Source organism: Terrapene carolina, unplaced genomic scaffold (assembly GCF_002925995.2).
Source record: "Terrapene carolina triunguis isolate 2854851 unplaced genomic scaffold, T_m_triunguis-2.0 Scaffold131, whole genome shotgun sequence".
Taxonomy (NCBI): domain Eukaryota; kingdom Metazoa; phylum Chordata; order Testudines; family Emydidae; genus Terrapene; species Terrapene triunguis.
This window is the reverse complement of record NW_020664482.1, coordinates 16,463,373-16,487,776: the sequence shown is the minus strand read 5'-3', so window position 1 is coordinate 16,487,776 and position 24,404 is coordinate 16,463,373. Positions and strand designations below refer to the sequence as shown.

At 44.9% G+C, this 24,404-nt stretch overlaps 1 protein-coding gene across 2 annotated transcripts in view; it reads right to left on the bottom strand.

Moving 5' to 3' along the window:
- Positions 1-24,404, bottom strand: part of GAB3 (GRB2 associated binding protein 3) — a 113,831-nt gene that overhangs the window by 16,339 nt on the left and 73,088 nt on the right. For both annotated transcript variants that reach the window (XM_024202697.2, XM_024202704.2), the window contains exons 2-3: positions 14,268-14,571; positions 1,137-1,352 (exon numbers count right to left, since the gene is read on the bottom strand). In XM_024202697.2, coding sequence (XP_024058465.2) covers positions 1,137-1,352; positions 14,268-14,571 — 520 coding nt within the window. The remainder of the gene's footprint in view (positions 1-1,136; positions 1,353-14,267; positions 14,572-24,404) is intronic.

Sequence of the window (24,404 nt, the reverse complement as noted above, 5' to 3'; positions counted from 1 at the left end):
GTCCGCCAGGCTTTCAGCATGTGAAGGGGTAACATGCCAGATACCACCACTACTGCTGCCACTCGGAGGCCTGGGGTAGGAGGCTTTCTCCTCCACGGCCCCAAGGAGAAGCACAGCCGTTAGTGCTTCCTGCAGGACTGGCGATTGTGTATCTATATTTGACATATCTATACATAGGAATGATGTCACCCACCACTGAAGAGCAACCACTTCCAGGGAGACATGCAGCTACTGTTTAACACCACATAGCAACAGTGCCCAGCAGTTAGGACTGTGTCAATCACAGAGGCAAGTTAGGGGGAAGGAATGTTCTTACCCCACCTATAGTGTGGCCTGGACACTGAGGTTAACAGCCTAACTCCGGAAAAGTGCCTGGGCCCTTTAAAAGCCACTGACCGTCAGAACCCCAGTTTTACATCCTGTCTGAGAGATGGCACCTCTAGGAGCACCTGGCCCTCTAGCTGCACCCCCCAGGCCTTGCTTCAGTACTGGCTCCTGGGGGCACAGCAAACCCTCAGTACCATTTCCTGAAGCCCAGCGCTCCGTAATGCCATGCTGGGGTATTGGAACCAGAAGGGGCAGAATGAGCTGAGTTTTTCTTGGTTCTTTAAGATTTCATTCAACCATTTAGAGGGGGGGACAAAGGGACTAAGGACGAGCGGATAGGGGGACTGTCAATTTGCTGGGAATACAAACCCTGGAGCATATTTCTGGATATGCAGCAGCCCCTGCCTGCTGCTCTGAGGATGTAAAAGGGAATTTTCTTGGTGCAAGAGGGTACCCGGGGGGGTGCAGAGCCAGTGCTAAAGCCCTACTCCTCACCCTCTTGCAGCTCACAAGGGGGATGTTGGGAGGAAAGGGTCATGGCTGGTCTCCAGCTAGTCTCACCTGCAGAAAGGCCCCTATAGAGCTGTTGTAGCCCAGTGTAAGTTAAATTAGCCTCAGGGCTGCTCTAACCTATGCTTGGGGCTGCAGAGGGCCATGGCAACATGAATACGGAAGGCACAAAAGAGGAATAAAGCCCCTTTGCCCCCATCTCTGCTTCCTGTGTCCAGCGCAGGAATGGTGGATGTGGCTCATTGGCAGAGAGACATATCAACTGTAAAATGGCTTTAGAGCACGACATGCGGTTTACCTGATATGATTGAACTTGCCCGTCTCGCAGTTTGATAGGAAGAGGTAATCGGGGAGGAAGACTGACTCCGACTCACTCCTGGTCTCTTCGGAAGCAGAGGCGTCTGTGGTGGCACTGCCTACAGAGGAGGAGGGGTCTGTGATCCGTGAGGTATGGGTGGAGACGGCTGGCGAGGGCTGGAGGGACGAGGTGGTGTGAGACAGGCTCTCCACAGAATCTGCAATGGAATAGGATTGCACCTTGTGATGGATTTGCACAGCCATCCTCCCCTGAGAACGCTGCACACCCACCCATTCCTTAAGAGCATTGAGCAGTCACAGATCACACCAGGTGTTGATACTGACTGGGAACGCTGCCTCCCTACCCCATAAACAGTGTCTGGGGAAGGAGGCCAAGACATTAACTCATGCAACGTTCTAAGAAGTGCAGTATTTACTCAGTAAGAGACATTAGCCAAAACGCTCTTCCCACAACCATTCTGCGCGGACATTCACTAGAAAGAGTGAACAGGACTAGTGAGCATGGGATTCCAGGCCAGGACCCAGACCCCAACATCTGCTCTGAAAGGCAGCCCTAAAATACAAGCAAGTTTGTGTCCGTAACAAACTGAATTCAGCAGGTGCCGGTAGCATTTGGAAATCCCCAAGGAAAATGCCGTGCCTCTGCCTCTTGGCAGCCTCACTGTCATTACCACAGTGGTTCCTGAGGTTGGACCCAGTGCTCCCTGCACAGACCGTATAGAGAAGGAGAGCGCTCACATTCTAACTATACTGCGCATTACACGTAAGTCACCCCACCCTAACAAGAGATCCTAACAGCCATTTCACAGCATCCATGTGAATGCAGATCCTTCCTAGGCCAGCCCTGAAGATCCTTTTTGTTCCGGGGAAGCATCATCTTAAACTAGAGATTAGCCTAAAACAAAACCTCAGATCTAAAATACCCCTGAAACCCTGGGGAGATTTGGATCCAGACTTTCTGGCTGCCCTTCACTCTGAACGGCCTGAACCAGAACCCTAGATCAAAACTTTGCTGAACTACAGAACACTGGGGATCCATCCAAATCTTGTGGCTTGGAGCCATCTCTCCTTGAAATCCTTGAAAACTCTCTTTCTAACAGACTTGGTTGCTGCCCTCCTCTCTCTGGTCGGGAAGAAAACAAATCACTTCCTCTGAGGAAAGTACCTAGCTGGAGCAGTCGGTTTTATCAAGTATGGTTTTGGACTTCTCTAGCACAAATAAAGAACCATGAGACCCACTTGAAATTAATGGAGACAAGAGAGGGTTTTCTTCCCACTCTCCAAACCTCTGAGGATGAAACTGATCTTTACTTTCTGCTTGCAGAATATCCAGATTTGTTGCACTGCAGAATTTGTTTGCGGTCTTCTTGTGTCTCTTAACGTTGGACAAAGCCTACATGAGCCAGGGATGTGTTGCAATATGATCCACACAGTTAGGGGCTCAGCAACTTAGTCTATTTACACAGCCGACACATGCTCTTTTTTCCATGAGCCTCAAGGTATTTGGGAAGTGGGGATTACCAGCACAAAACCTGACACTTGCATGTGGCAGTCAGCTGAACGTACAATGTGCCCAATGCTCTTTAAAATTTTGTATGGAAAAAATCCTAGGCTCCAAAGGGTTAAAGCCAAGTCTAAATCACTTAGAAATGATGGCTAGAGGTAAATAAAAAAAGTCATTTCCTACAATTCCCCCAAGGCCCTGACGGGGTGGTATTTACAGTGCAGCATGCATAGGAAAATGAAAACCTGGCACCACCAGTATGATCAGGGCCGGCGCTTCCACTAGGCAACCCTAGCGGTCACTTAGGGCAGCAGGATTTGGGGGGGTGGCATTTTGCTGTCCTCGGTGGCAATTCGGCGGCGGGGGTCCTTCCGCTCCGCGTCTTCAGGGCGCTTCGGCGGCGGGTCCTTCACTCGCTCCGGGACCCGCCGCTGAAGTGCCCCGAAGACGCGGAGCGGAAGGACCCCCACTGCCAAGTGCTCTGAGGAGGAGCGCTGCCGCCTAGGCGGCAAAAACCCTGGCGCCGCTCCTGAGTATGATGATGACTTCTCTTTTGATTGGGTGCTGTGACTTTTTCAGTCTGCCCACGTGATGTGCTTGTGGGCTCCCTGACTGCTCCTCTTATAGAGCCAGATCCTGCACCCACTGAAGCCAATGACAAAGCTTGCGTTGGGCTCAATTCTCCCTGTGCCTGAGCTCTACTTGGGGCCCGGGCAGGGATATCAGGGAGACAGTTAGGGCCCCCTTATTGGGTGCCACCTGGCCCCAGCATTAGTTAGGGACTCCTGAGAGACCGGGTGCCACAGGCTGACAGATGCCACATCCCCAATGGCAGGGTTGGTGCAAGAGCAGCTTCCACAAACTTGATACCAGCACTGGGTTTCCATCCACCAGGAAAATTCTCATCAGGCTGATTATGGCCAGGATCTGGCCACTTTGTGTCCCCAGAGCAGCACCAAACAGCCAGAGCAGAAAGTGTGGCCCTTTGATTTCAAAGGAGCAGGAGCAGGGCTAGAGTCTCTCCTTCACACACAGTGTCCTTTGTGTTTTAACCCTTTGGGTGTGTTTGAACATGGAAGTAAATAGCTTAGTGACTGAAGAAGAACGGAGAACAACGTAAAGCCGGGTCTGAACCTTAACCTAGATACGGCCCCCATCCTCCCCAAACTTTGGGGGAGTTTCAGTCTGAATCTGAATCTCCCTCAATTCGCAGTTTGGGCCCATTTGTAACTGAGCAGCTTTGGAACAGTGAGTTCCCCGTGGAATTTGTACACAATTCCCTGGAGGTTCTGGCATAATCCCTCCTCCCCCTGCTCCCAACAGGCTGTGCTAAAAGGAACTCCTGAAAGTATCTGAGAAAAAGCCTGAGAGAAACTACAAAAGTCGTCAAAGAGAGAATGATCCTTTTTCCCTATCGGGTTTTGAATGTAATCCAGAAATAAGATTTCATCTGAGTAACTGGTGAGCAATGGAAATCCAAAATAAGTCCTATGATACTGCACTACCCCATTACGGCCGCCAGATGGTGTGCACCTTGTTCCACGACCAATTGTTTTCGCTATTGTTAGTGTTACTCTGATGTTATCAGCAGGTATTTACCATCCAGGACAAAGCACATGTTTCAAAAAACCTACACATTTCATAAATCAAAGCAGCTGTATTCCACCAAAAAAACAGCAACTGATCAATACAGAACTCCACAAGTATGCTTTCAAGGTCCTAAGTATTGCTACAACAAGATTCAGTAGTAGCAAGCTTGTCAATTTCTCCAAAGTCCCAATTTCAGGGGCTGCCTGTTAGAAATCCTGAAGACATTTCATTGTCAACCGGCATTAAAAGGTGGGCCAGATCTTACTTTGTGGGCTAGATCCTGAGGTCCTTACTCAGATTTTACTCAGCCCTTCGCTAGACACAATTCCATCTGACATCAATATTCTTGTGACATATTTGATTAACGTGTATAGCTTCTAATTTTGTACACCCCTGGAAAGTTGTTGACAGATGTAATGTATAAGTGTAAACACATCAATAAGGACAGAATAAGGATTTGGCCCTGTATACCTTGATGTTCGATAACCCCCACTCTCCCCCTCACCCCCCGCCACCAAACAAACAAACAAACAAAACCTCTGCCATATAATGAGCACAGAACTACGCTTCACTCATGGCAGATTCTAGGCCAGCTCTTCAACTGGCATAAATGCGCATAACTCCATTGACTATCTAGTCTAAAAGTATAAAAACCCATTTAGAGCCACATTTTGCCAGCCTAATGCTGAGTAGTACCATACTCTACTGACTTCAGTGAGACTAAGGGAGCAAGGTAATACTCATACTCAATATAAGTAATGCCAGCAAAATCTGGCCCAGAGCAACCAAACAACTACTTATCAATGGCCCCAGTACTGATACCTTTATATCAGTGGTTCTCAAACTTTTTTACTGGTGACCCCTTTCACACAGCAAGCCTCTGAGTGTGATCCCCCCTTATAAATTAAAAACACTTTTTTATAAATTTAACACAATTATAAATGCTGGAGGCAGAGCAGAGTTTGGGGTGGAGGTTGACAGCTCGCAACCCCCCCGTAATAACCTCACGACCCCCTGAGGGGTCCTGACCCCCCGTTTGAGAACCCCTGCTTTATATAAAGTTTAGCAATGGAGTTACTGGGCATTTGTTTTTTTCTTTTCAATACTGTGTCTGACAACTATTTCTTCTTGCTGGATTAGGACCCAATCCTACACACAATTAGGCCCCGATTCAGCAAAGCATTTAAGCATGTGCTTAAATCTATGCCTTTCACATTCACTTGAACTTTAGGCACATGCTTAAGTGCTTTCCTGAATTTTGCATCAAATGGTTTCAATAGCACTGTTCACAGCACCAAACATTACATCTGAAAGTAAGTGTTTCCAGGATCAGGCTCTGAAAGTGTGTTATATCTGCTGGGTGGTGTTGATGGCCCAAAGCATTACAAACAAGCTAAAGAACTTTTCCGGAAGTTTTACCACCAAGACTCTCTTTACAGGTTCAAATGGTGAACTGAGCTATTCAGACTTTGAATCTTAGAGCTATATCCTAAGCTGTGGCAACTCAAATATACACTGAGCTAATTCTGTGGGAATCTCAGGAAAACGTGTTCATGTCACCATCTGACTGCATCGAAAAAACCTCACAACAAGGATTATTAATACAAACACAGAATTGGCCACACAATAGCAGATTTAAAGGTAGCCATCCTGCAGCAAAAAAACTTCAGGACCAGACTTCAAAGAGAAACTGCTGAACTTCAGTTCATCTGCAAATTTGACACCATCAGCTCAGGATTAAACAAAGACTGTGAATGGCTAGCCAACTACAAAAGCAGTTTCTCCTCCCTTGGTGTTCAGACCTCAACTGCTAGAAGAGGGCCTCATCCTCCCTGATTGAACTAACCTCTTTATCTCTAGCCTGACTCACTCTTGCTTGCATATTTATACCTGCCTCTGGAAATTTCCACTACATGCATCCGACGAAGTGGGTATTCACCCACGAAAGCTCATGCTCCAATACGTCTGTTAGTCTATAAGGTGCCACAGGACTCTTTGCTGCTTTTACAGATCCAGACTAACACAGCTACCCCTCTGATTCAGAATTGACAGGCACGAATTCCATCTGCTATTCACTACCATTAGCATCAGACTTATCCCACTGGTAAAGACTCTTAGGTCTGGAATACATTGTAGTCACAGTCAACTGCACTGATGGGGGGAAGGTGGCTGTGCCCTTTTGTAACCTTTGGGCTGTCCTGACATCTGTAGTCAGCTCCCAAGAGACGAGGTCAGCTTTGCGGGCTTTGCTAGTAATAGAATCGGTGTGCATTAAAGTTATACTGCAGCAGCCGGGGAGAATAAATTATGCATGGCCATTTTCTACAGAGAGAATGCAGAGAATGGGCTTTATGCTGCTTTGCCTCCTCCCACCCCACCCCAACAAGACAGCGAGCTGACTCTGCCGCCAAAGTAACTGCTTCATTTAGTGTGAATTGCCACAAGGGAGAGCTGGGGAGTGGAGGGCAGGGTGGTTGTGTGTTTTGAATGTAGCACCATCCTGTATGGATTTGGGCTCTGTATGTTACAAAGAGGTAACAGAGCTGCACCGTTTTGTAGAGGAGTTCATTTGCAAGTTAAGCGACGGCAACGAGTAAAAACCCAACCTCTGTTGTGCAGTAGATCCTGGAAGACTGATCTCCCTGTTGCACCCTTAGGTGGGTGATCTCCCTTCAATGTACGTGCATAACTCCCCTCAATGGAGGTTCTTTGCCCTTCATTTGCTGGTTCAAATCCTGTCCAGAGACTGAAAGTCGCTACCCCCGATGGCTGTTTGGGGATGTAGGTGAAATGACTTCAGCGTTTCAGTCAGGTGTCCCCATCACAGCACACGCCTAGCCGGGTTCCATGTTGGCCGTATCACCAGAAAAGTCAAGGAGATGAAAGTACCCTCCCACATCTTGTGGCAATGGACCAGACCATGGCATTAAAGAGGCCCTGGGTCACGCTGCCCCTGGGTGAGCTCAGGGAGGGATTAGTCCCTTGCGGAAGGAGTAGTCACTGCATTCTCCAGTAAGCACTGGGAGGTGCCTTGACACTTCCCCTCATGCTCACACAAGGACCAGAGCCATCTAGCCCGATGGGGGTAAGCTGTTTGTGCTGCTGCCTACACCATCCCATGCTGCTTGGCGGGGGGGGAGAACTGTTCTGTGGGGCACCCATCTTGCATGAGCACTGAATTCACACAGAGAAAAAGAAAAAAAAAAAAAAAAAGGAAAAAGAGGGCCCCCCCCCCGGAGATGAAACCTACCCCTGCCCTGACACACACACACACACACACCCCGCTTTGGAGAGGTGTCTTCAACAGCAAGGTGTTAGGCAGGAGCCTGAGAGGTGCTGTGTAACCCACCCTTCTCTGTCAATGGAGGTTGAAGGTTCTCAGCCCCCGTCAGGAACTGCCCCTGCCTGACTATCCTATGTTTTAACCAGAGAGAAGCGACTGCTACCGCAACAGCTGCATTGCCAAGGCACCTGTCAGAGTTACAGGAACAAACCACACCAGATACAGCGGGGAGCTGAACACCAGACAGGTTTATATTTTTCAGGAAAAGGGTGGAGGTTCCCAGGCTGAGTCTGCAGTCAAAGCAAGACCTGGTGGGGCCAGAGGACAGAAGAATCCCATTAGAAATCCACTCATTAACTGTGCATGTTCCGAGCGTAGATCCCACACTGAGGAGCCTCCTGATTTGCACCGCTCTCACCGACATCTGCTCAGTGCTTTGCACCTGATGAACTTTGCTTTCCCTCTTGTGCGCTGCTCGTGTCCATTAAGATGCCAGCGCTCACCTCTCTTTGTCACTGATTCCAAAGCACGGGCTAGGGGTGTGTTTATTTGTCACCTACTTCCAAGCCCTGAAACAAAAGGGGAATCAAAGAGCAATCATGACAGTACTGACCTTCAGAGGCACTAATTAGCCAGTCCTCATCACACCCTAATAAGTACAATTTCCATTGCCCAGAGGGAAACCTGAGGCAGAGAGGTTACTTACCCAAGCATTCAGAGACTCACAGTCAGAGTTCCTGGCACCCAGCCCTCTGCTCTCACTATTCACTTCTCAAGTCGGACTCACTCATTTCACATTTTTCTAGTTACCCGCCACAAACATCATGTCTCAGCAGCACCCACAATGGAAATGTAGCATATGCTTTATTAGCTGGAATAAAATAATTCCTCCTAATGTCCCGATGATCAATAGCTATCTAAAGGGAGCTGAAGACAAATATAGTTATTCGCTAGAAGTCAATTATTCTGCTTGGCCGGAGTGATTTCAGAAATCAAAATGTGGCACCAGGGAGCCTCAGGGGTTGCTCTCTTAGGGTACGTCTTCACTTACATCTGGGTCCGGATGTAAGCAATCGGTTTTCTGAGTTCGATTTATCGCGTCTGGTTAAGACGCGATAAATCGATCCCGGATCGATCCCGGAAGTGCCCCGGATCGATCCCGGAAGTGCTCGCCGTCGACACTGGTACTCCAGCTCGGCGAGCGGAGTACGCAGCATCGACGGGGGAGCCTTCCTGCCGCGTCTGGACCGCGGTAACTTCGGACTAAGGTACTTCGAATTCAGCTACGTTATTAACGTAGCTGAATTTGCGTACCTTAGTCCGAAATGGGGGGGTTAGTGTAGACCAGGCCTTATGGAAGCCAGGGGCTTCTCCCTGGATGGCCCATATGGAGGACCGGGGTATCAGCCCTTCGCCTCCAGAAAGGACGGTGTTAATCTAGCAGCTATTGCTGACTGTGATGGTGCATTTGTTCTGGCTGGCTTGCCATTAGCATTAAGCCATCTCATTCAAGCATGTTCCATTGCACTTCCATTTCCAGGTTGACTCTCTTCCGTATACTTGGGTTACCCCACTTTTCCCTATTTGCAGATAATTTATTGTACAGTTTCCTCAAGAGACTCCAAGCATGACCTCAAAAAGACAGAAAGACTGTATCCCCAGACACTTTCTGATAACGGCCCCTTGAGCCATTATTAATTGGCTGTTTTTTTATAGGAATTGTGGCAGGTCTGAAAAAGGGGTGCATAGCACTTTATGGATCACTTCAGGGAGGATGTTCCATGCATGGGGGGGAGGGGGTGGTCTGGAAGAAGGCACAGAAATGTGTTTGTGAGGAGCTAAGAAGTGGGCTGATGAGGCTGGCATTACCTGCAGACCAGAGGAGGTGGGGGTAGGGCAATAAGACACAGGGGCACACAAATAGGGAGGTAAACGTTATGAAGGATAAAATTACACACCAAAAATTTGAATTTCTTTTTCAAGGGGTCATGGTGGCTAGTCAGCTGGACATGAGCTCCCATGAGCTAATGCAATCCTTGGATGTATAACAGGGAACGTCGAGTAGAAGTAGAGAGGTTATTTTACCTCTGTATTTGGCACTGGTGCGACCGCGGCTGGAATCCTGTGTCCAGTTCTGGTGCCCACAATTCAAGAAGGATGTTGATAAACTGGAGAAGGTTCAGAGAGACAAGCCCCGAGAATGGTCAAAGGATTAGAAAACATGCCTTACAGTGATAGACTCAAAGAGCTCTGTCTATTTAGCTTAATGAAGAGAAGGTTACGGGGTGACTTGATTACAGTCTGTAAGTACCTGCATGGAGGAATATTTTGAAATACTTTGAGCTCACCTGTGCAAGGCATCAAGCCCAGGGATTTCACTCTAGACTCTGTGGTACCTGGAGCGTAGGGTGACCAGATGCCCTGATTTTATAGGGACAGTCCCGATATTTGGAGCTTTTTCTTACATAAGCACCTATTACCCTCCACCCCCTGTCCCGATTTTTCACACTTGCTATCTGATCACCCTACTGGAGCGGCTTATGGGGTGGGGATTAACACAGCGATTGCCAGGTGATTGCCTTTGTAAGCAAGGAGCAGAACAGTCACGCTCAATGTGAAATGTTACCGGGGGCACATGGAGGAATTTGAAGAGAGAATTCAAGATGAAAGGTCCCTCCTGGGCCGAGGAGCTCCTTGCCAAGATGCAGCCCGGAGGAGTTTTTAATGCAGAGTTATAATCTTTGAAAGTAGGGCTTGGTACTGAAAAAGCCTAAACAACCTTAACAGGTTCTCCAATGAAATCCTGTTAGATTATATTGCTCCAGTTAACCATCCTTTCAGCATGCATGCAGTATGGGGTGTGTTGTGCTTCTCTGCTGCCTGGTCCCCTCTTCCTCCTCTCTCCTTGCATGGGCTTCTCTGCTCCTTGGTTCCCTTCTTCCCTGGACATGTTGCCCAGCCACTTGGTCCTTTACTCCTCTTGTTTCCCTGGGTGCCTTCCCTTGTGTAAGCAGCAAGGCTGGGTCCTGCTTGTTCCCATCTGATTTTGCAGTTCTTCTTTGCCTGGTAGCCTGTAAAAGCTGCTGGGAACAAAGATGAGAGCCAGCACCACATGGCCAATCAGCAGTGAATCTGTGGATCACCATCATGGACCACAGTTTGCGAACACCTGGTGTACAGCAAAAGGGTGACTCAGCAGCAAGTGGGGTTAGAGTCCTCTCTCTGGGAATGGATCCTGCCCTTCATGGTGATGGGACTTGATGATCTGATAGGTTTTTCTATGTTCCTATACACTGGTACCAGCGTGTCCTATCCATGCTGTACCTGCACAGGCCTCTGTGGCCTGTGACGGGGAAACAAGGCTTGTATAATCTGTCTGTTTAGCTTTTTATGCTGTGCCCACCACTTTGGTAATGTCTTAATTATTTCTCCCTGGCACATTTTAGGCAGTATAGGCAGAAGTGCTTCCCAGGGAGTTCTGTCCTGTGCTTCTCAGCTATGCCAGGGGTGGGAGCAGGCTGTTAAAGAGAGGGAGTAGGGAAATCCTGGTGTGGAGTCTCACAGCTCCAGCTGGACTCCACTAGAGCAGAAAAAGGTGCAAAGCCGAAACACGATGGAGGATTGCACAGTTCCATCGTGTTCCATCGTCCAGCTGCCATTTCCTAGTGTAACCAGTAAGTGGCATGGTTTCTTGGGTTACTCAAATGTTGCAGCCTGAACACCCTTGCCTGGTAAACCCTTCCCGACAGCTATGCATACAGGTGCTTCCTGACATCTGTTTGGAACTTGCATTTCTCTTCGCTTACTCTTTGCTGTCCCTCTCTGTGTTGACTCAAAACAGCTACTTGCGGTGGGCAGTACGGACCCTGTGTAGGACTCACAAATCACAATTCGTGTCTGTCCCGTCTTGGCTGTAGAAATGCCAAATTAGTAGCTCTTTGATCGTATGAGCCTGGCTATTAACCCCAACTCTTCTCCATTTGAAGGGGCTAATTTGAAGCACAAGAGCGCTGGGTATATGGCTGAGTCACTGAGTAAACCTGCCACTGCTCTTTTGCACCCATCATGCACAAAGAATCTGAAATTAGATTCTGGCCCGAGAGTCACAAACAAATGAAAAAGGTACATGGATTAAGAATGATCGGGTTAGCTACATAATATTGGTTTGGAGATTAATTTTTAATGCACTGAAAAGCTTATTAAAATTTCCCGCAATTGACATATCTTTGATATGATGATTCACTCCTGGGAATATTTTTACATACAAGACTTCAAGTCAAAAAAGTACATGGCATTTTATAGCTCTGTTCTCTTCTAATATTCATGTTTAATGGTAATTTGTTGAAATTTACAGACACTTTGGGGATTGAGGTGCTTCTAGTAAGCATGAGTAATCAGCAGCTGTTTAAATGTTGATGTACAACCTATGCAACTTTATAGGCTTGGTGGTAAACTGAACCAGAATATGGCCCTGAATCCACCCCTTCCCCAATCTTCACCAGACCACCAGGCGTTTCAGGATAAACCAGGTATGGTCCTAATGACTCTGGAGATAATGACTGTTCTTAAAAGTCTGAATAAGGGGGAAGACTCCTATAGTGTGGCAGCAAGACTCAGGGCTTGTCTATATTAGGGAAATGTGCACAGGCATAACTACAGATTCAGTAACTCAATTAAACAACATGGATGTAAGGTTTTTTAAAACCAATTTAAGAGTGTTCACACAAAGAGGTTGAACCAAATTAATCAGTTTCTAAAGCAATTTAGACCTTGCATACAGCTATATCGGCATAGTTAAACCAGCAAAACGATCTAGTGAGGACACAGTATTATTAGTATCAAAGTGCTTATACTGGTTCCCTTGCCATAAATTATATCAGCATATGAGCCCCTAAGGCTAGGTCTACACTACACTTCTGCTGGCATAGCTGTGTCACTCAGGGTTGTGAAGAGACGTTATCCCTGATCAACATAGTTGCGCTGGCAGAAGTCCCTAGTGCAGGCGCTCTTTATGCCAATAAAACTTCCAAGGGTACACAAAGCCTTAGACTGGAGCACAAACTGTGAGAAGATAAGGCCTGAACGTTGCTTGAGCACTAGCTCTGAAGGTATCCTGACTTCAGGCAAACACTTACTGCCTTTATGAAAGGATCAGTTCAAATCCCATTGGAGAGGTCCTTTGAGCGAAATACAGCCGAGGCCCAGTCAACTGGGCCTCACTGAAACGAACCTTCATCTATCCTGTTCTTTGGCTTTCCATGACTTTACTTCTTTGTCTCTCAGGAGAAGGACAGCTTTCCTCTTTAGCTTCACAGGGACAGTCTTACCCTCATTTTAGACTTTTTGACAAAATTATACATAAAGCAATAACAACAATGCAGCAACAAACCTCCCAAACCTTACAATTTCAGCAAGGTTGAGAGAGTTTGTTTCTGAACCATCCTCATATTTCATCCAAGCTCAGGTGAGCAAGTGATTCCAGCCCTCTCAAGGCTCCTAGCTCATGCTGCCTGTGTCTAAGTCTTACTTTGCTAGTTGGGAGTTACGGCTATACACTGGCACATACCAAACATGACACCAAGTTTTCTTGACGGACTCTAAACTGAATGTGAAAATTGCAGCTATCGGGGTTATAATGGGAACTCTGCCAAAATCTCCCCACTCCCTTCCATTCCTCCTCTGAGCATACTAATGAAGAGAAGATTAAAGAATGCACGAACTGGAATAGAGGCAATTAAAGCATCCCAGCATGGTCTTCTGTCTCCTTTCAGGTTTATGAGATTAAAAGTGCTATTATCCCTTTTAATGAGACAAGTCTTTCAGTGAGTTCCCCCAGCATCATCCACTTCTGTTGTTGCAATGGCCTTCTTCATGACCATGAGACTCAATCTGACTTATTTCCTTTGCTGCTTTCAAATCACTGCTGTATCTGCCCCTTGGAAATCTCGGGGAAAATACAGTTTGCATTTATCTGAGGCTGAATTGCTCATTTTAAAAAATCAAGCTAATGACACAGGTTCCTGTGTTAATTAATGGCCAGATTCAACCTGCAGTGGCTAATTCTAGGAGCAGCTCCAACAAATTCACTGTAACGAACTATCTTACGGGATCTTTCTCTAGATGGGTGGAGGCCTTGACAAAATCCTTTGTCCTCATTTTCATGGGCAGGAACATATCTTGGATCTAGACACACATTCCTACCACACTCCTGGAGCATCTGATTCTCTGCCTCTTTTTTCTGCCTTTTCTTCTCTTTACAAGAGTAAGAGGGCTTTACAGCGTTAGCATCAAGATTTATAGATCACATCCTATAATGCTTGAGACAATGTGAACTTTGTAGGACACTTTCTCTCTCTCTGAGATGGGTGATTGATGTTAAGTCAAACTAAATAAATACCAAGCATGTAATGAAATATGAAGTCCCATTAGATAACGTTTAATCAGTATTGTACATAAACAGTACCTTCTTTTATAAAAAATCTGTTGGTTTATTCAAAAAGGAGTTAGTTAGTTCACAGAAGTGAGACCAAAACCAATTGGCTATTATTTATATTCAGCAGAACTGACATCTTTGATCGTTTTACGCAATCTTTCTAAAATCAAACCAATTACCACAGGTACTATGATGTTCCCCAGCAGGATAAATCTCCACTCCCCTCTGGCCACTTTGCTGCCTGAGGGAGATTCCAGCTCCAGGTTATTTCCACAGAGCTTGAGCCATGATTCCATTCCTACCTGTGCCATCTTCCAAGTGTCCGAAGTTGCAGATCTGGCTGATGTTGTGCACCCATATCTGCATTTCCTCCTCCGTTTTCGCCACCAAGTAAAAGGAGCGGTAGGTGGTTTTCACAATGAAGACAAAGTTATTCTGGAATTCTTTCTTGATGAAGTTGGACCCTGAATGCTTCAGCACTTCACATTCGTTAAGGTCTATGATCCGAATGGGTTTCTTTGAATGGTTGTTTCTGTAGTACTCCAAAACGTCTGGGTTCCCACTCATGCGGCCCCTGCGGAGCACAAACCAGCGCTTCCGCCATGCCTGCAGGAGACACAATTGGACACATGTCACAGATGGGGAATTTGTTTCCTGCTTTAGCCTTCAAACTGGTTGTCACATTTTGTCAACAGACCTAAATATGCATATTTTCTTTAGATTCTATGCTTATCTTAATCACCGGGCTGAACGGTGACTGGTGATTTGAAATCCATTCCCATAGGGAGCGTCTACTCTAAGAAGAAAGGTGGGTAGTTGTAATTTTAACATGAGTTTGCAGGGCAAGGTAAGCTATAGGCTTCTCCATAGTCTCTACCTCAATCTAGTACCATGTGTTAAAGCTACAAATGGCCTTGTCTACACTAGGATTTTAGTTGCCACATTAGCTAACATGAAGTAAGAACACATCTTTTATCTTAGGATAAAATCCTAGGCATGCCTTGTCTTCACTGTGTTAGGCCTGGTCTACACTTGAAAATTAGCTACAGTACTCGAGTGGGTGAAAAAATCTATACCCCTGAGGGATGTAGCTATGCCGACCTAATCCCCAGTGTAGATGCAGCTAGGTTGACAGAAGAATGCTTCCCTTGAGCTAACTACCATCGCTAGGGGAGGTGGTGTTCCTATAGCAACAACAACAAAAAACCTCCATCGCTCTAAACTGTGTCTACACTATAGGGTTATGCCAGGATAATGATGGTGCTGTAGCTATGCTGCTACAGTCCCCATACTGTAGACATGGCCTTACTTGCCATGTGTTAGCTAGCACCTGGTAGAAAACACCTTTTCTCCTAGTGAAGACAAGGCCTTCAGATGAACCCAGCATGTTTCCGTCAGATGGTTTTCTGTGCTAATAAAGAGCCGTTAATGAGCTGACAGTTACTTATGCAAATTAAGGAGAACAGACCTTGAGGGGGTTGCAGTGCTAAAAAGTTAAACAGATGACTTCAGAATGCTACAAAATCCTGTATATCATACATAACGGCTTGTATAACTCTCTCTGCCCAAAACTGTAAATTAATAAATATTTATCTCTTTTTGGCCCAAATGATTAATAGCCTGGATTTCACACAGGGTTAAGTAAAGTCACATATAGATTAAGACACCATATGATTTTATAAAGCTGTATGCAGGATTTGAAAAAAAAAGACATCTGTTTTTTCCCTCCATTTCACCAGCTGTTTCAGTTCACGTACAGTGCTGTGTTGGTTACAGCTGTCACCAATATACTTACTACAAGACCCAGAAGTGACCCCCCCTCCATATTTCCCATTCCATGGATAAATATTAAACTAACAAATTAGGAGCTCTTCACCTACTGATTTTTTATAAAGAATGTGATTGGATAAAATCAGGTCACATGATCAAAAATAAAACAATGCTGTTTGTCTTTGATGGCTGGCCCAGGGAAATAGGACATGTCCCTGTGATGTCACCAGCCTTAGAGCTGTTTCCTACCTTCACAGAGCTTCTATTACACTGTATAAGACCCCCCTGGCCAACTAAGAACATCTGTTACCACTACCCTGCACACTTGGTCAGCTGGAACTTCAAAGTGACAGCAGAGACAAAACTCAGATTTCTTTGCTCCAAAAGCATTTGAATGAAAGGAGCATCTTCACTGGCTGCAAGCAGTGTAGGAGCTATGACCCTTAGATGAGCAATTCTGATTCCACCCACTAGAGAGCAGCGGGGCACACACACACACACACTTTAGCCAATTCTCTACATCTGCTAAATGGCCATTGGCTGTTTCATACTTCATAAAATTCAAAAGAGACAACAAGAAAAACAATTTGAACAACAACAGAAGAGATGATCTCCTTGCCTGAATCTTACTCAACTCCTGCTTGCAAAATGACTAGTCATCATAACACAAAACTGAGCAGTTGTTTGTCATTTGAGAAATCTTAGTGTGAGCTATGATCACGCCCATTTTGTGGTAGGAGGCTATTTTTAAGCTGGCAAACAGGTCCAGCATCTCTTGAGACCAAGCAATTGGTTGCAAAACGTTTTAGCTGCTATGTAAAAATCCTCGTTTATGTACCTTAAAAGTCAATACAATTACTACAGTTTTTGCTGATTCTCATATCCAATGGGTACAACGGCCACTAAAATATGGAAGAAAATAACCCCTATGGCCTACATTAATCAAGAAGGAAATGTAACATGACCCCAAAGTAGCTGCCTGACAGTGAAGTCTTTGAAGCTGATTTCCGTTATTCTCATATTTTTTTGATGCAAATAAACTGAACGTGAGGGGTCTCCAGTCCTGCTATCAGGACACATCAGAGCGTTGGGAGTCTACCCTCAGAGATGCACATGGAATACATACTCCAATAAAATATTCATTGACTTGCTTACTTAAAAGCATGTCCATTCAACCAGCCGTACCATGACCTACTTCTAAAGTGCAAGGCTGTCCAAATCAGGGCAGAGACTAAAGTAATATGTTAAACAAGGATTTTGCAAGCCTGAACCATCATTTGTCAGCCTATGTGAAGAAGTGGGTTTTGAGAAGGGACTTGAATGAGGCATGGTGGGCCAGGTCAGGAAGGGGGTGTAGGGTGGACAGCACAAGCACCGGAAATGCAAGCTTTCCCCCCGCTGCATACTGCCCACTATGGTATACTCTTGATCTTTTGACCTCTAAAAGTCAGAGGGTGATTTGATCTCTTTGCCCATTGGCCCTCCTGTTGCATCTTCCAACCAGGTTATTAGCTAGCATGGTTGTGGTTTTTGATATGTGGAATCCTGTCCTCTTGAAAATGGACAGAGGCCACAAAGGACTGTTTCTCACAAGGCCTGGAGATTCAATCTCTTAAGGACAAATTCTGAAATTTCATACCTTGAAAACATTATTATGCAAATACAAACACTGTAAAGTTTTTGGTTAATGATTAGGTCTGTAAAACAGGTCAGGTCCTGACAGCATGTGAAGATTTAAACATCTGTTTGTTTGTGGAGAAACTCAGGGCACCTTTGGGAGAACACCAGCAATTTTTGAAGTGCTGAGGTGTATAATATACCCATAGAATACATACATTTCTCTCCTAACCAACTTCTGGGCTTCTCCACTATCATGCACAGTTCCTGAGTTGGCAGTTGATCGGACAGACATGTCACTGGCCTCAGTGAAGAAGCACAGTTATATTTTTTCCCCCACTCTCTCTTTCAAGCCATGTGCTTTAATGAAAAAAGAATACTGGTATGTAATATTTGCCCTTCTCTCCCAAAGTGCCCTATTAATTGCTTTCAAATGCTGGCACTTAGGATATGCCACCTAGCTGTGGATTTTTATTCAACTTTTTGAAAATATGGTAGAACCTCAGAGTTACAAACATCAGAGTTACGAACAGGCCGGTCAACCACACACCTCATTTGGAATTGGAAGTACGCAGTCAGGCACCAGAGACAACAACAACAACAACAACAAAAGCAAATACAGTACAGTACTGTGTTAAACATAAACTACTAAAAAAATAAAGGGAAAGTTTAAAAAAGATTTGACAAGGTAAGGAAACTGTTTCTGCCTTGTTTCATTTAAATTAAGATGGTTTGAAATGGCATTTTTCTTCTGCATAGTTGTATTAAGTCAATGTTCAGTTGTAAACTTTTGACAGAACAACCATAACATTTTGTTCAGTGTTACTAACAACCTCCATTCCCGATGTGTTCGTAACTCTGAGGTTCTACTGTAATTACTGTTTATGTGGGGGAATGCCCAGAAGTTTCAGATGTGTCTGATCTCATTAGAGCCAAAGAATTTATGGACAAAACCCAAGAGAATGCTGTTGCACAATTTAAAAAGTGGGACATTTGCTGAATAAGCTAGCAGGGAACAGTCCAATACTCAATGAAATATCATGCTTATATCATGAACAGTCCATCACAAAACAAAATATATTGGGCTCGATTCTTTAGTACAATTCTGGCTCTAAATGATCAGCAGAGAATTCCTATTGAACTCCCTGCTGGCATAAACCGAGAGGAAGCACTCCTGTGCCAGCTGCTCTGATTCCCCCAGGGTAACTACTCTAGGCTGCTCTAACTGATGCTGGAGCTGGGCTGGCACAGAACCAGGGAATTGTAAGCAGCTTCCTCCACCCCCTCCGTGCTGAGAATCAAGCACACAGTCTGAGACATAATATTCCCAAGTAGTTCAAGGTACAGTGCAGGACAGCCCTATGTCTCAGTTTGTTTAGATTTTATGCTTTGCTGAATCTAAAGTCTGTAGGATCTCAAGTACAAGTCCAGAAGCCAGGCTAGAGTACAGTATCGTCAGCTGGAACAGAACTCTGTACAAAGTATTTCAAATCTGCCATTTCAAAACCTTGGGCCAGATTCTTCACTACTGTAAAATGATTGTAACTGGATTGGTTTCACTTTCACACCGTTGTGGCTATACAACTTGATTTTTTTTTTGGTTACAAATATGTGATAAAATTAACATTATTCTTCGCTCTATTATAAAGAATGTGTGTCAGGGAATGCTGGAGGGGGATGGACAGTTAAGCATGCAAGACTCAACTTCAGAGGAGGTCTGGGTGTGCAAGGAACGCCAGGTTAAGTCTCAGGGTGACGTGCTGAATTATGTATGGTGACACAAATGAAAGCAGTTACATGCTTAGCAGTAATGTAGATTCCAAGCAGAAGACTCATTTTCTCTCTTCACTGCACAATGTCTCTTAAGAGCACAGATGACTCCAAACCTAGTCATATAATCCACTGCCAATTTACCCTCCCTTACCAAATCTATAAAGAAAACCGAGCTGAAAAAGAGAGAAAACAGTGCAGGGCCTTTGGTTCTTGTTAAACCCAGTCCTGACATTCAAAAAGATGACTAAATTCCTAATGTGCTTTAAGAGAGCATTTGGGGTAAACAACCATAGCAGAAGGCGGTTTCTACCGCTACACAATTTCTTTTTCTCTGTAATCAAATGTTTGGGGCTAGTAAGATGCTCTGTGGTTTCTAATGATAAAGAAAATGAGTAATAAAACATGCGTCAGAAAATGCCACTGCCTTCGTCCATGTCAGCATACACAGCAAGTCACATATGTGCTACAGAGCCCACACAGCGGAGACACCCCTAGATTCCACAGAAACCCACCAAAGATAACTGAAAGAGCTCCATGGAGATGAGTAGGGTTAGCATCAGGCCTCACAACCCATGACCAGGAGTCAGGGCCCTTGGGTCCTACTCCTAGTTCTGGCTCACCATTTTAGCCTGGGGAAGTGGCTGAACTGTTCAGTGCCTCAGTCTAGCCAAAGTAAGTCTAAGACCTGCCTGACGTGGGTGATGTGACACTGAATTTATTAGCGATTGTAAAAATACTAGCACTGTGATCCTTAGATAAAGAGCATTACAGTACATCTACTTTCCTTGGTGTTTAGATGGCCTTTATTACCATAGGTATCTGAGCACCTCCCAAACTTGAATGTATTTATCCACACAACACCCTGCAAAGCAGGGAAGTGCTGTTATCTTCATTCTATAGACCAGGAACTGAGTCACAGAGAAACTAAATGACTTGCCCAAGGTGCTGGAGTAGGGCCTTAAATCCAGGTCTCCTAAATCCTAGGCTAATTCCTAATCACTTGGCCAACCCTCCTCTTTATAAGTGACAGGTATTGTCATTTATTTTCAACCGACATTACTACTTTCTAGTTGACACAAGGGCCCACAACACGGCATGTCTCACACCTCTGGGGAAAGGCAAAGTCAGGCTTTTACTTGTATCTGGGTTTTTATTTGGTTAGCGAGCCTGTTTTTCACCTCTTTCCCCTGTTTAAACTTTCATCATACCACCATATCATGGTACAGTTAACAGCTACCGTAGAACGGGTTATTTCCATTTTAAAAAGCTTTCTACATTATTATGCCTCTGATCTGCCAAAATATTTTTACCCTAAGAAGCTTTTGCACATTCAACTATGCTAAATACATTATGTACTGAGAGTTTTAAGCGCCCATGGACTGCATTGCAAAACTCATCTGAAATGGTTACACATTTGCCAATATGCGATATTCATGCAGTTCTGTGAGATATGCAAATCTGGCTGACTTTGTACGCATACTAAAGAAAGCCACTCACATGATATCACCTTTATCTGGGAGCAACTACAGGGGTCAAACTTTCTCTGCCTTTTCTTGGGGTGTGTTTACAGATGGTTAAAGGACTCTCCTACTGCAGCGTAAGTGGGGATCCAGAGATTGTTTTAATTCATTCCTCGCCATCCACTCAAAGTGCTGCTCATCGAGCTACCAGAGTTGCAGGATCACTTTGAAATAAAGTTGCGTCACTGTCTCAGCAACAGTTTCTGTTGCTGCTCCGGTTTGTCAGTACAAAACTAGCAAGTGACTGGCACTTTGAGGGGCAGGGCAATATTGTGAATGCTGATCGTGCTGAGCTTCACGGACACTTCAAAAACTAGCAAAACCAGAAGTGGGAGCGTGGAGGTGGGGATAGTTTGGTTTCATCTGATCAGAGCCGGTAGAGTTTGGAAAGAGGATTGTTTTGTTTACATGCTCAAAACTAAATACAATATCAAATTTACAAGGGAGTTTAGTTCAACTGCAGTGGGAGAAGGGCTGGAATCTCTCCAGCAAAGAATTCCCCAGTTTGCATTTGGTTTTGCTACTGTAATGTAGACAGTCTCCAGGAGAAATATTACATGTATTTTGGTGCCTTTCGAAATTGCTGAGGACTTCACTATATGTTTATATAGCTTCAGAAGTTTGCCACTGTTGGCATTAGAAAGCCATCTTTGTCAGAAAACGACAACTATCAGATAAGAGGTAACATAAATTAATAATTTTCATCTGTCCTTCACACGTGGAATGGTCCATTGCCAATGAGAGGAGAGGTTTTAGAGCAGCGTTGGCTGCTGTGTGCAACACAAGACATCAGTGTTTTCTGCTTGCCTCTGCGTTTTTAATGTCAGGGATCTCCACAGACACTTCTAAAGGAATACCTCTGTCACTAATATAACAGTAGCACTCGTCCATAAATGACTGCTGCTCCCGCAGACCAATATCTTTATATCTGCCAAATAAGTGGTGTGAAGTGTGAAGTTGGTGTGAGCTATAAACTCTTGCTATAGCGTGGATATTGCACTGTCAGGTAAGACAAGCCACAAACAAAACAATAATGTACTGAAAAACAACCAGAGCACTAGTAAACAACAGAAGAACGAGAGGCATGCCAACAAGGGTTAAGTTTCAACTGAAGAGGTGACTAATGAGCATTTTGTTTGGTGAACATATTTTAATTTGTAAATACTCGTGCAAAATACACACCGACAGGTAAGCACATATGAGAACACATACTAGCTAGGTGATATAACATTAGCATAAAGTATGTAGTTCATACTTTGTATATTTTAATCACAACCCCTTTCATCCAAAGATCTAAAAGGTCTTCACCAGGGTGGATAAAAATCCATGATTTCTTAAAAATAATAATAAAATAAAATTAAAAAAAATGGATTTTTATTTAAATCGGATTTTTTTGATAAAATGCTTTTTGAGGAAAAAACGATCTAAAGATAGTTTTAATTACAATATCTTTGAGCGATAATGTATCATCATGGAATAGGGATTATTAATTCTATAGTATGAGACAATATATTCATGTCATGTTTAAGAAAAGTTTTGTAAATGAGTTCCAATAGTTCATGGATTAGGGACCCAATTTTATGGGGTTCCAGGGGCTTCTGTATAGATTATTTAGGTTAATCTTTCTATCTACCCAATGGGTCTCAGTGCTCAGACTAGAAGATACCATCAGAGATGTTTAGTTTTGCAATTCTCAAACTGTGGATTTGTGTCTCCAGAGATAACATGCTTGTTAACAGCAAAAATGTTTCTAAATAAATAAATAAATAAATAAATAATATATAGAGGTGAGAAATAACAGACCTCAACCCTATTGTCCCTCTGCAAATTTGTGTACACAGAGTCAATCCCTTACCTCTCTCTAAAAGTGCAAAGTTTCAAAAAGTTCAATGAATAGAAGATTGTTGGGAGCGGAACAGATCTGGACAAGGAGAAGAAGTCTGGAGATAAATGTGAGAAGGGAGGGACAGGCAGTAGAAACAAAAGTGAAACTGTTTGAGCAACATATTCCAGAAGTTTTGAGGTCTTGCTGAGCAGGGCCGGCTCTGGCTTTTTGGCCGCCCCAAGCAAAAAAAACAACAACAAAAAACCAAAACGGGGTGGCCGGAGCGCGGGTGCAGGGGGACTGGCTAGTGGGGGGAGGGGGAGGGAGCAGGCGGGATTGAGAGAGAAGGGGGCGACCAGGGCTACAGCAGGGGCGCTGCCACACGGCCCCTCCCGCTGTGCTGCCGCCTGCCGCAAGGGCTCCGCTCCGGTCGGCGGGGAGGGAAGGAAGAGGACTGTCCTGCAGGGCGCTCTGGTTCTCCGCGCCGCTGTCCCCTACAGGGCGGCCGGAGCGGAACAAACAAACAAAAAAAAAGCGGCCGTGCCGCCCTAGGATTGGGCAGAATGCCGCCTCGAACAATCTGCTGCCCCAAGCACCAGCTTGCTCAGCTGGTGCCTGGAGCCGGCCCTGTTTCTGAGTGTAGCCTTCATTGATTTGCAATCTACCATCCCATTCTCTCACTAGAAGGGAAAACCTATAATGGCAGCAGGCCGTAAAAGAGACCCGGTTTGGGAATATTTTAATGAAGTTTCTCTACCTGTGGGTAAGACAGGCATGCGTGCAAAATGCAAACAGTGCAACAAAGAAATGCAAGGCCTGGTTGCCCGAATGAAACAACAGCGTGTGAAGTGTTCCCAGGGCTGCCCAGAGGATTCAGGGGGCCTGGGGTCTTCGGCGGCGGGGGTCCTTCTGCTCTGGGTCTTCAGGGCACTTCGGCGGCGGGTCCTGGAGCGAGTGAAAGACCCGTTGCTGAAGTGGGTATTCACCCACGAAAGCTCATGCTCCAATACGTCTGCTAGTCTATAAGGTGCCACAGGACTCTTTGCTGCTTTTACAGATCCAGACTAACACGGCTACCCCTCTGATATTTGAAACCATAGATAAGTTTGTGATAAGAACCAGCAGATTACATAAAAAGGTAATTGATGAAAAAATTACCTGGTTTATGCCACAAACTCTCCTTTCCATATGACTGAGAACCCACACTTCATTAACATGGTTCAGTTATTAAGACCAGGATACAGTCCACCCAACAAAGCAGATGTTGCAGGCAAATTGCTGGATAAAGTGTATGAAAGAGAAATTGAGCAGTGTGCAAAAGGTCTAGAGGGTGAAATTGTTAACCTGAGTCTTGATGGGTGGAGCAATGTCCACAATGATCCGGTCGTATGTGCTTGTGTGACAACAGAAGAAAGGAATGTCTTCCTTACAGAAACAATTGATACATCAGGAAATGCACACACAGCAGAATACTTACAAGAAGTAGCAGTAAAAACTGTAACAAACAGTTAAAAAAAAATTCAAATGTCTAGTACGCGGCTTGATCACAGACAGTGCTGCAAATGTATCCAAGATGAGAAGAAATTTAGAAGAGAGTGAAGAGAGTCCCCAGCTAATAACATATGGTTGCAGTGCTCCTTTGATGCACCTCCTAGCCAAAGACTTCAGTGTTCCAGAAATAAAGGCTAATGTTGTTGAAATTGCAAAATACTTCCGTAACAACCACTTTGCAGCAGCTGCTCTGAAAAAAGTGGGAGAAACCAAGCTAACTCTCCCACAAGACGTGCGATGGAACTCAATAGTGGACTGTTTTGAGCACTATATCAAGAACTGGCCTAATCTGATGACAGTTTGTTAACAAAATCGTGAAAAAATAGATGGCACTGTCACAGCCAAAGTTCTCAACATTGGGCTTAAGAAAAATGTTGAACACA